This window comes from Octodon degus, unplaced genomic scaffold (assembly GCF_000260255.1).
Source record: "Octodon degus isolate 3935 unplaced genomic scaffold, OctDeg1.0 scaffold00037, whole genome shotgun sequence".
Taxonomy (NCBI): domain Eukaryota; kingdom Metazoa; phylum Chordata; class Mammalia; order Rodentia; family Octodontidae; genus Octodon; species Octodon degus.
The window spans coordinates 12548111-12561369 of NW_004524613.1; the positions used below are offsets into that span (position 1 = coordinate 12548111).

General features: G+C 38.3%; 1 protein-coding gene across 3 annotated transcripts in view; it reads right to left on the minus strand.

Moving 5' to 3' along the window:
* Positions 1–13259, minus strand: part of Chd6 (chromodomain helicase DNA binding protein 6) — a 166046-nt gene that overhangs the window by 113572 nt on the left and 39215 nt on the right. For all 3 annotated transcript variants that reach the window (XM_023714970.1, XM_023714971.1, XM_023714969.1), the window contains exons 5-7: positions 8165–8227; positions 6967–7025; positions 6208–6325 (exon numbers count right to left, since the gene is read on the minus strand). In XM_023714970.1, coding sequence (XP_023570738.1) covers positions 6208–6325; positions 6967–7025; positions 8165–8227 — 240 coding nt within the window. The remainder of the gene's footprint in view (positions 1–6207; positions 6326–6966; positions 7026–8164; positions 8228–13259) is intronic.

Sequence of the window (13259 nt, forward strand, 5' to 3'; positions counted from 1 at the left end):
AATGACAAGGTTTCCCTTTATGCTACTGGTCATGGATTCCCAACTTGAAAATAAGTTTCTTTTTCTTAATAAGGATAACAGTTAACATTGGAAGGGGCATAAAGGGAATTTGCTGGTTACTGATAAAGTTGTATTTCTTGCTTTAGATAGTAGTTACAAAAGTTTAGTTTGTAAAAATTCACTGAGATGACTATAATTTATTTACTTTGCATTTATTATGTCTCAAAGGGATTTTCTTATAAATCAGCAATAACATTTAGGAATATTTAATGTTGAAAGTTATGCTGAGTGCTTTTATTTATGCTCAAAACTACCTTAGAGTCAGTAAATACTAAAATTACTTTATGTATAGGGGAATGAATCAAAGAGGTTAAGTATTATGACCAAGATCACAGAGCTGTGTGAACAGCATCATCATTCAGGTCTTCCTTACCTAGAGACCCTGATCCTGGACTACAGGGATGTTCTTATTGCCTTATAGGCTGGAAGGCACATTAAAGGTATCATTTCATTGTCTAATCAGTGCAGAAATACTTTGTAGAGTATTCCTGGCAAACCTTAAATTCAGTTGCTACAGTTGAGAAATCTACTACCTCATTCATTGTCAAAACTGCTTTACCTCTACCTGTTTGGTAGAATCACAGCCTTTTTTGTTAACATCACAGTTTTTATTGTTATTTGTTAAATTAAATTGTAGCTTAACTTCCTTCCTTGTAACTGGCACTAACGTGAACTGCTTCCTCTACAGGAGCAGCAGGTACAGTGGTACCTTGGCTCACAAACTTAATTCTTTCCATGATTCTGGTTGCAAACTGAGAACTAAATTAAACTCAATAGCTAGGTTAAAATGTTGACCGGAGGCAGATCTTTGATTCAGCTCCTGTCCAATTTGATTTGCAACCAGAATCATGGAAAGAATTAAGTTTGTGAACCAAAGTACCACTAATCTGATTCTCTCTGCTAACAGCCATTAAATATCTCTTTCCTACCTAGATTAAAAAAAAAGCTAGGTTGTCCAACCATTCTGTATATGTTCTTTTGCCAGCTCTCTGAATGATAGAGAATATTTATGGAATATACATATAATAATTATGGGTCAGGAACCACGTGAAATACCTCTCTATCCACTGTGCCACTTATTATGCACAAGACCAAGACACAGAAACAAGCTAAGTGTTTATCCATAATAAACACACAGAGAAAGTGGTCTATATGTCCACACAAGGGAGTACTACTCAGCCTTAATAAAAGAGGAAAATCTTGGTTTTTGCAACAGCATGGATAAAAATGGAGGACACTGTGCTAACTGCAATAAGCCAGGTACAGAATGACAAAAGCCACATGATCTCACTCCTGTGAGGAATAAAACAAACTCTTAGAAGGAAAGTAGAATGCTGGTCCTCAGGACCAGAGGAGAGAACAGATACTGGTCAAAGGTCACAATCTCAGTAACGTAGCTAAATAGTTTGAAGATCCAAAGCATAGCATGGTGAATTTATTAAGAGTATACAGACCTTCAGTGTGTGTGGGTGGGTGGGGGGAATAGCAATAAAGAATATGCTAACTAGCTTCATTATGGCGATTACTTCATCCAAACATGGTTGTGCACCTTAACCATACACAATTTTTGCCAATTATATCTCAATAAAGCTTAAAAAAAATTGTATTATATCATTTATTCACAGGTATCTGCAAAGCTTACAGCCTAGGAGTCCCACTTCACACATAGAAAAACACAAAGGGGCCAAGGAGATGGCTCAGTAGAATAAGCACTTGCCTGCAAGCACAAGGTCCTGAGTTCAATCCCTGGTACCTCAAAAAGAAAGAAAGAAAGAAAGAAAGAAAGAAAGAAAGAAAGAAAGAAAGAAAGAAAGAAAGAAAGAAAGAGAGAGAGAGAGAGAGAGAAAGGGGAAGGGGAAGGGGAAGGGGAAGGGAAAGGGGAAGGGGAAGGGGAAGGGGAAGGGGAAGGTAGGGAAGGACAGACGGACAGACAGACAGACAGATGCTAAGCTTCAAGAAGTTTAAGCAGCTGGCTCAAGGCACAAGGCTCCACATAGGTGTGTGTGCTGGGAAGAAGCCTAGGGAGTTCGATCACAGACCCCAGGCTCTGACCACCATGCAGCCCACTTTCCACTTTGGTTCTTACTCAGCTATGCTTCCATCCCTCGACCACCACTACAGTCCTCTGAGGCTGCTCTTTGGCTTTTCAAATTCCTCGAAGGGTCCTCATACTCAGCTGGACACCACACTTAGGAATGAGAATGGCAAGGCACAGAAGGTCGTATCTAGTGATGTTGTGTGACTCTGCTCACATCAAACTTACAGGAAAATAAAATGACTGTGCCTTTTCTCCCTACAACTGTTACCACTTCTTTTTATTCCAAAATTGTAAAATTTCTTGAAATGCCACTGTAGGACACTACATGTATTTCCCTGTTTTACTTATGCTGCCTGCCAGGCCAAATTGAACTTTGACTTTATCATCTGCTTTCCTGGCACTGATGTGGTTGGAAAATCTGGGTTTTCAGGAGTTGGGATTTGAGTCAGAAGCCCCTACCTCTGCTGGTGGCAACCTGCAGCCTTTTGTGCTGGATCCTCTTCACATATTCCTTTGCCAAGTTGGAAATAGTGGCTATTAAGATGATCTGAATATTTATCAAGTTACTAACAAAAATGTCAACTACACTGAGATCAAAGATACTGTTACAGGCACTACTCCCCACTATTATTCATCTTTAATTTCATGATATGCTCTAATTGTCTGAAATGTCTTTTCTTCTCATTGTTGTGTGAACTCTTGCTACATTATCTCTAGAACCCCTGAGTTTCTTCTTCATCCCCAAACAAGGAAAAACTCCTCTGGAAATAGATCAGAAAGAAGACACACATGGATATTATCCATGTCCACAACACACTAGAACTTTGTGCGATATCCTATCCCCAAACTGTTAGAAGTGCTGGTCGTTTATTTGTCATTCCAGTATTTATCTTATGTTTTATTCTTAGTACTTCTTTACTACTATCATGAAAACTTTATTTTAGTTCAATTGTTTTGAAACATTTAATTTTTAATTAATTAGTATTTAATTTTCTGAATATTGCTTAATCTTAATTCTTAAGATTTATACTGAATATTTGACTTACAATCTATTTAAAAGACATGGTATGATATCTTCTCCTAGTATTAGAAACTTTAAAAAGTATATTTTCATTTTCCATTGACTTTATATTACTTCTTCCCTATCTTTTATACACACACGAAAAAAGTATGTGTCTAACTAGACATAAGATTGATACTGTTTCACAGAAATCTTGAATGACCTAGTCCTCCATAACTCTCACTTTGAGAGCTCTTTATTCTTCATCCAGGAGTATACAGCAACTTCTCTTGCCTTCTGAATTATGTTCTTTGTTATTTTCTATATGCTATGTCTGGAGGTATTAGAATATTTCAAGTTTGTGTAAGTGGAAAATATTTTACAAAGGTGTTTGCTAAGTACAAAATTCAAAGAGGACAGATCTGTTTTTTTCTTTTCTTTTAGTCCTTTAATTAGTCTAGTTTCTTATACACTTGGTCTTTTTTTGCTTTTTCTTTTCTTTTTTTTTTAAGTGGCAGAAGGATCTTTTTTTTTTTTTTTTTTTTTTTTTTTTCTCCGAATGCCTTCAGAGCAGGTTTGGCTGGCTTGAGTTGTGGGGATCAAACCACCCCAACCTGAGCCTGACTGCTTTGTTGAAGCAGCCACTTAAAGAACTGAGCTAAGGGGCAGGCCCCTGTTTTTTCTAATGTGGAATAAGATGTTATTTACTTTTGTTCTTCCATAGCTAATTTTTTAATGTATATGCTCTAATGATTTTTTCTTTACATTAAGTTTTGGACAATTTCATTTTTGTGTATCTGGGTATGATTTTATTCAAATGTCTTGTGCAAAAGGTCCATTTTTCTTGGAAATGTGGTGGTGTAAGTTCAACTAAATTCAGAAATTTTAAATCTTTAAATATTTATTGCCTACCTCTTTCTACTTCGAGAATTCTAATTATATGAATATAAGTTTCTTGATTTTGACACAGAGTGAATGAACTATTATATGACTGATCTGTAAATTCTTTGTTTTTATTTTGGACAATTTTTGTTGTATTCATTTAAGTTTGTAAATAATTTATTTACAATGTGCAATCTATTATTAATCGCATGTGATGTATTCATTTCAGAACTATTACTCCAAAAATCACTCTGCCTATATCTTTCACATTTCAGTATTTGTCAACAATTTTTAATATATGTAATTATTGATTTTCAATAAAGTTAATGAAAAAAAAGAAAGAGAGAAGACACAGGCTGTGTAGGCTATATTGACAAGTTTGGATGTTATCACCCCCAAAATGGTAAGTGCTGAAGAGTCTGAAACAGGACAGTGGTCCAAGGCAAATCCTCCTGCCTTTCCTGGGGACTGCTAAATGATTGCTGGGCACTGACCCTGTGCCTAGTGCCAAGGAACAGAAAGAGAAAGAAGATGTGGACTATTTTGCAGGGCTTAAAACAGAAGAATCTGACATGTAAACCATTCACTACATCACAAATACTAGTTAAGCAATGAGTGTGAACAAAATGTTCTAAGAAATAGTGAGAATAACCAATGGGGGGGTGGCCTCAAGAATGATTCTGCTGGTGTGGTGGCACATGCCTGTAATCCTAGCACTTAGGAAACTGGGCAGGAGGACTGCTTCGACTTCGAGGCCTGCCTGGGGAACCTAGTAAGTTCAAGGCCAGCCTGAACTACAGAGTTGGACCCTCTCTCAAAAAAGAACAGCTCTGTCTCCTTCCTTTCAAGAAGTCCCTACTAGATGAATACTGTCATCAAAAGCAGCTCTATAAGTTTGAATACAATTATGGAGAGGGCAGGGTCCAAACATTAAGCTTAAATAGAAAAGACCCTAAACTGGGATAAGGAGATAATTGACATTATTCTAAAGTAATTTTTTCACTTAAGGAAATAGTACAATGTGAATAAATTGGGTAAGTGTGTACAACAATTTACTATAATTCAATTACATCTGAGTGTAATCATTAGGGTATAGTACTAATGAGTTTACACTGTAAGAATAAGTTTGGGTGCTTCTTTTCCTCAAACATTATTCAAAAGTGAAAACTATATGTAAAAAAAGGAAAAGAAAATAGTTTACCATAATCCCAACAAGCATAGAAAAGGGTGTGAACATTTTCACATATCTGTTCAAAACATTTTCCATGCATTACTATAATGCCTCTTTTCTCCTACACCACCCAAATGGAACCTTCCCGTGTAATACTGGAGCCTGATACTTTCCACTAACAACAGCTTATTACACCAAACATATTTCCAAATCACTACTAATTCTTCTCCAATATTCTTTTAAACTAGATGTACAGCATTTCATTTTCTAGGATGTATTTATAGAGATTATGAATCACAATTATGAGACCACAATTTTAAAAGAGATAAATCAGAAACACAAGCACTGTTTCTCTCATATGAAAAATCTAAACCAGGTGTGGTGGTGCATGCCTGTAATCCCAAAGTACTCAGGAGGCTGAGGCAGGACTGTCTCAAGTCTGTGGCCATCCTGGCTTACTCAGTGAGTTCAAGGCCACTGCACAGCAAGACCACATCTCACAAGAACAAAAGAAAAACCCAAAGTATAAATAAAAGACAGTAGGAAACAAGGTGATAGGTCTTTTCAAATGGGAAGAGACTAAGAGAGGAAAGGAAGAGGTGCGAGGAAGGGGACATAAAAGTAAGATGTGTTATGTACACATACCAACTCCCCATGATGAATGCAATCATAATGTACTGCAAACATGTACTACTAAAACTAAAAATTAAAAAATAAATGCCTATTACCTAACATTTTGTTTGCTTCCAGTTTTTCACCAAATACAAACCCCTTATCATAATTAAGTTTTTCTGCAGGCTTGATAATTTCATTAAAATGAATGATAGAATTTCAAGGACAAAGAATAGGCAAGCTCAGGGACATCTGATGTCTCTTGCTGCACTACTCTTCTGACAGCTCACACCTAGCTGCACTCCTATCCAGAGGTATATGTATATAAAATGTTATATAATTTGACCTCAGCAACAGATCTACAAATAGCTTCAATTTGAACTGAAATTCAACCCAGTATTTAATGCTGCAAGGAAAGCAGCAAATGAGTAAGTTTTGCTTCACCTCAGTAAAAATGTGCTTCATCTGTGCCTGTTTATTTCTAAATCGCTTGATCTTCTGTGCGATGCGAGGATCCTTTTCCAGCTCTTCCATTGTAGCCCATTTACAATGTAAGTAGGAACTATCCAAAGATACACAAATTGTGAGACACACACAGCTAGCAAACGATTGAGCTTTAAGATATCAATAAGCAGGGTGATGATCTTGCACAGAAGCGCAGAGTGGTCTGTTGTAAAATTGTTTAAGACTGTGCTTAGAAAGGCCTTGGTCTTAAGAGGCACTATGGAAAACTCCATCTCTCTGCAGCTTCTCCAGAAACTGGCTCAAAGTAGAAGGACGGGCAGATATAGGCAGGCTACCCAATGCACACCAGTGAAAATGTACAGGGAGCTACCAAGGCATGCTAGTGAAAACATTCAAATGGGAAAAGGGCACATGCTACAGGAGAGCAGTTTTCTACCCTCGGTGCATATGACAACTGCCAGGCAGTTTTTGAAAACTTTCACACTTTAGGGCCCATTCTGAGTCTGAGTCAACTGGTTTTGCAGGAAAGAGGGATCTCAACAGTTTTAAAAAGCTTTCCCGGGAGTCTATGTGCAGCCAAAATTAACCGCTACTGCCTCAGAAGAACTGGAGTCAGCCAAAATCTGTGGGTCATGCCTTAGGGGCCAGTTTCTAAAAATATAGAAGAAAGAGAATAAAGTGTCAAGGGAAAGGAATTCTTATTCAAACAGAATCCAAATATATATTAAATAGACGTACAAATTTCTATACTTAACGTAGAATAGCTCTAGGTCGAATGGAGGTTCTCCTGGGTGAACCTGTAACACACAGCAACCTATTATCAGCCCAGATCTCTGGCAAGTCACCCTCCTAAGCCCAAAGACAAGAGGTAAAAAAAAACATCTTGGCCTAGTTTAAATAAAGATTTCTTGAGAATATCTAAATTCTCCTAGGCTTTTTCCTAATAAACTATTGGTTGGGTTTTCCAAAGGCCAAATACATAACTATTTGTTTTATGTTAAACTAAAAAAGAGAAACAAAACGAAAGATCTTGTCCCTTCCAAAAAGACAGAACTTAGGTGGAGACAGCATTCAGCTGGAAGCCTGGTGCTGGGCTCTGACAAATGTCTAGACTGCAGCCTGGTGCAGAGGTGATTTCATTCATGGCCAACACCCCCATACCACTCCCGCAGAGCAACAGCAAGAAGCTTATGTTCATAGATACAGAAGGAAAAATAGGGCCGGCCAGATAGCTCAGCAAATTAAAGCACTTGTTTAGGCAGAGCGCAGCAGCGGCCAGGGTTCAATCCCTGCCTGCTGTGTCAGCTCTGCCCCCAGAGGCGAGCTGGGACAATGACTGAGACTAGGCGAAGTGGCACGCACCTGTAATCCTAGCATGTGGAAGGCTGAAAACAGGAGGATCACTACGAGTCTGATCTACGTAGTGAGACCCTGAACACCCTGTAGTTCTTGCACCAAATACATTTTTTTAAAAAAAGAAAGAAAAAGAAAAAGGAAAAATAAAGCTATTCTCTCAGTGACAACATATTCTTTCAAAGAATTCTGTCTAGAGGAGTTCCACAGTGACTCTCAGGTGTCTAAAGAAAAATAAATCCCAATACCATGCCTTTAGGACTCTTTTCCCTTTTATTTTCAGCCACTAATGACTTTTAATTAGCTTTAAAAAATTCCATACAAAACATGAAGGATAAAAATACATATGGTTTACAATGGAGAAAACTATAAATTTGAGCCATTCTATGTATTTAATAATTTTATGTCCTAAAATATTTCATGGGGGTAAAAGTAAGTGTTGAGTAGCTAGACAATATTACGCCAAACTTTCATTCAATAGAGCAATGACTAACCATTTGAGATTCTATAGCTAAATAGTTCTTCACAAAGAGCTTACATAATCTGTGCTAGTGACAGAAAACTAGAAACAGGAATCACTAACCTCTTGGACAGTCTTAGATGCCAGTATCTTCTCAATGATGTTTGCATCATCTTCTGGAGGCTCCTGGAAACAAATTACGAAGAAAATTATTGAAAACAGAACCCAAGAGAATACTTCTCTAAGAAATATCAGCTGAGTATCCTTTATCTGATATGCTCAGGACTCAAAGTGCTCGAGATTTGGAAGCTTCTCAGACCCTGGAGTATTTGTACAAACTACCAATCGGGTACACCTATTCTTAAAATCTGAAACTCAAAACCGTTGAGAAGCTCTGTATGATGGCACTCGGGAGGCTGAGGCAGGAGGATCGCTGCAAGTTTGAGGCCAGCCTGGGCTACAAAGAAAATTCAAGACCAACCTGAACTGCAAAGCCAAACCCTGACTCAAAAAACGAAACAAAATAAAAACTGCCGAAAATCAGATTTCACAGCATTCTGGCTTTGGGAATTTTGGATTAGGGATGCTAAATCTGTACTGTTTCATTCCAAAGTCTTCTTCTGACTACTAAAGCACCTCTCCCGTTAGCCCAGAGTCAAAAGATGAGAAACATTTTGCAGGGCCGGCCAAATAGCTCAGCAGATTAAAGCACCTGCAAGCAGGCACAGGGGCTGGGGGCATGCTGAGATGGCAATTGAGACTGCGCATGGTGGCGTGTGCCTGTAATCCAAGCTCTAGGGAGGCTGTAAACAGGCAGATCACTACGCGTCTGATCTAGTAGTGAGATTCTGTAGACCCTTCAAAAACATTTTCCAAAGCTAGAATTCAAAGAAGTATGTTCAAATCTCAGAGTATATCCTTCTCATGGGCAGAGAAACCATTCTGCTTTTCAGACTGAATTTCAGATCTGCCTTAATGACCACTAAAACTGTCCGTGGAACGTCCCTTCCTCTGTAGCAACTTCCAACTTCCTACACTTGCTGTAGAAAATTTTCAGAAAGCTGTAACAAAAAATAATCTGTGTACCTTATAATCAAGAGTCCCTTTTTTTTTTTTTTTTTTTTTGGTACCAGGGATTGAACTCAGGCCCTTGTACTTGCCAGGCAAGCACTTATTCTACTGAGCCATCTCCCTGTCCCCTCAGAGTCCCAATTCTAACACCCACCAGATATTTGGGCAAGTCAACTGATAATTTCTTAGTTTCTGCGTAACAGTTGAAAGAAATACAGTAAGTTACTAGGAAGATCAAATATGTGAAAACATTTTGTGAACAGTAAGCACTATACAACAAGGTATAACTGTGTTCTATCGAACTGTATCATCTTTCCTCTTGCTATGTGGAAATGACTTTGTGTTTCAACATCACCCTCTGAATGCAAATCTCATCTGAACAGAAAACAAATACCCATGCCACATACACACCAAAATTTCTAGGCTCCTAAAAATCATCATGTACCGAGAATTTATCATTAAAAATAAAACATGCATTAAAAAGGATTAACTTCAAAAAGGATGCACTGAGTCAAAACACTGAATGTTTAACATTCTTTCTAACACTCTGAGTAGTTTCATATGCACCACGACCTTCACAGACCTATCACAATGTAAGAGTTAAAACAATATGTGAAGAGAACACTCATCACAACAACGCCCACTCCTAAACTTAGTACTCTAGACTCCTGGCTAGAATCTAGAGTGCCATCTGTGGGGCACTATCAATTACCTTGGCGGACTCATTCTAAGGCTCAATCGTCTCAAAGCTACAGCATTACAGAGAGCATTAATGTACCTTGAGATCTTAAATTAACTTTTCTCAGAAAAGTGATAGGAAAAAAGAGAGAGAAGGCAGGCATATGGCAGCAAAGAATTATGAAAACTAGCAAGCAGGCACAGACAGATGCTCTCAAAGGTTACAAATATTTAGTACACTCCCCAGACACATGGCATTATGCTAGGTGCCATGCCCACGTTAATCCAAACTGACAAAAGTCCTTCTTTACTGATCAACAAGAAAGCAACTAAATTGTTCTTAAAACAGAAGGGACAAAAACACAAGCTTCTGTTTTTCTGCTTAAGTGTGTTTTGCTTGATCCTTAAGCAAAGAGAGGCAAGGAAAGGAGAAGAAACTTGATTTTGTTGATAGCCTGTTTTGAACTTTTACATGTAAATCTTCTAAGGACAGGGATCCTTTTTTGTTTGAGTCACTGATATATATAGCTACTTGCCTAGAAAATACCAGGCAAAAATAGGTATTCAGTAGATATTTGTGGAATGTTAAACAATAAGGAAGAGGACACAGAGGGAAACAGACTGATGACATCAGAATAACACTCTGAGGCCACAGACTGGAGACAATTATTATTCTTGATCTATGTCACTGAGAGTCTCTTCTATTCTATATACCCAAACATGTCCCGTGTGGACTACAAGCTAGGTATACTTTCACTTGATTATTCCAAGTGGATAGTGAACAGAGCAACAGGTGCCAACTGAACAGAAACATAAAAACAATTCTTTCCCAAATCTCCATTCCACATTACTTACTGGGTACTTTTTATATTCTTTATGTTTATATACCAGTTTTGCGTACATAAATTACACACACACACAGCTTTTACCATCAAAGAACTATAATGTGCTAACAACGCTCACTGAGGTATGGCATATGTACAGAGTACATACATCTTAAGTGTATAGTGTGAAACATTTTTACACACATACACACTTATACCACTACTACTGAGATCAGGTTATAAAATCTTTCCAAAGTTCTGTAAGACACTTTAGTGCCTGTTGTGGATTGGGGTTTTTGCTAAGGAACAATACAATACAGGACACATTTTATAAGATTATTTTATAATCACACAAAGAATCATATACAAAGAGTGCGGGAAACTTGGCCACACACTAAAGAGCAGGGAATCCAGGTGAGGGCCTGGATCCTAATGGCCTGCATGAGTCCAGCTGAAAACCAAGAGCCCATAACAATGCCTCCCACAAGTCCAACTAGAGGCCTAGAGCCAGGATCTGCTTCACAGATCTGCACTGGGAAGGCTCAAAAGTCAGTGATGGAAGCTAGAAAGTCTATGCCAGCAGGATGAAGGATCTGTGCTAGCAGGCTGAGAGATCCGAACTGGAGCCAGGAAGCAACGCTCAAGGTAAGCAACAGAGTGTCGCCCAACAGTACCATAGCCATTCAGCAACAGTGAGGTCCTGAGTTCCTCCAGCGATGAGGAAAAAGCTGAGTTCCAATGAGGAAAGCCAATGCGACAAGCTTCTCCAGGAGGCCGAGATGTGCAGAGCCAGAAGTGATGCTCAAGCTTCCCTAAAATGAACCATAACCATTTTCAGGCATGAGGTCCCGAGCTCCTCTTCCAACAAGAACAGCCAAGTCCACCAGGAGAGCCAGCATTCTCCAGCAGAATAGTCCGAGAGAATCAGTAGCTTCCAACACCTCCAACAGCTTCTCCAAACAGACTCCTTAACAGCCTCTCATTGGCTTCTCCAGCTCTGCCTCTTATGCTGCTGGCAATGATCCTCATGTGGACCTCACACACCCAGCACCTCACTAGTTCAATTCAGGCAGGTGCAACAAGTTGACCATCAGTTAGCAGTCCACTATAGTGCCACTGACAGTAATCACTATTGAGACTTCTACCATCATGGCTGTGTTATTAGACTTTATGTAAGTGAAACCAGAGAGTGGGCTATTCATTTTTTAAGTACTGTGTAGCATTTTCACTGTAACGATTTTTATACTCACCAGCAATGTATGGAAATGCCAGGTAACGTGATGTCTAACTCATTAGCCTTTTTAGTGGATACACAGCATTGCCTCTTTAATTCCTATTTCCATAGCAACTGAGAATGAACAACTTTTTATATGATTACTAGCCAGTGGGTATCCTTTTTGGGAAATTTCTATTCAAGCTACTTTACTTTGAAGATTATGCTTTTTTATTTGAAGCTCTTTCTTTTTGAGACAGGGTCTCGCTATGCAGCTCAGACTGGCCTTGAGCTCACTTTGTAGCCCAGGCTGGTCTTAAACTTGCAACAGTCCTCCTACCTCCACCTCCTGAGTGTGGGATTACAGGTACTTTCTTCTCAGTAGGATTTTTGTGGTATGCTTAAGAAATTTTTGTTGCCACCAAGGCCATTAATTCACAGACGTTATTTTAAGTTTTCCAGCAGTTACATTAACAAAGTAAAATGAGGTATAATTAGTCTTTATAACATACTAATTTAAACCAATAATAAAAAAATTGTCTTTTCAAAATATAATTGCTATAAACACTAAAATATTTTTATATCCTTGTTTTCATACTGTGTCTTTAAAATACAACATGTACATTACAATTAACATCACATCTGAATTTAGGTTAGCCACACACCAAGTGCACACTAGCCCCATGTGGCTTGTAAGATGCAAACCAGAGAATGTCCCTCTGTTTTGTTCCATTAGTTTATTTGTCTATTCTCACAACGATACTATCTTGCCCTCATTTTTATAGTTTGATTATAAACTCTTGCTTAGAGTAAGTTGTCTACCTTAGTTCTTTTTCAGTATTATCTCAGGCTATTCTAGGTCTTTAGCATTTCCACATAAACTTCTACACGCACGCGCACGCGCGCGTGTGCACGCGTCCTGCTTAGATTGTGACTATAACTGAAATATAAACATCTTAACAATACTGAAAACAGGTAGTACAAATCTCCACTTGTTTAGGTCTTCTTTAATTTCAGCAAATTTTTAGTATAGTGAGCTTTGGATATCTTTTGAGTTATTCCAGGGAATCTGACACTCTAATGCTATCTACCATGAATGGGATTTTATTTTATTATTTATTTATTTATTTATTTGCTCCAAATGCCTTCAGGGCAGGTTTGGCTGACTTGAGTTGTGGGGATCAAACCACAGAAACTTGAGCCTGATTGCTTGGTTGAAGCAACCACTTAAAGAACTGAGCTAAGGGGCAGGCCCCCATGAATGGGATTTTATAATTATCCTTTCCTGATTTTTACATTGTTTACAGATCGAAAATAGTTTTGATCTATTATCTTTACATACACCAAGTTAGCTAAATCAACAATTATTAATGCTGTCTGTAGACTGTGACATACAGATGTTATCTACAAAAAAGTTTTATGCCTTTTTTTC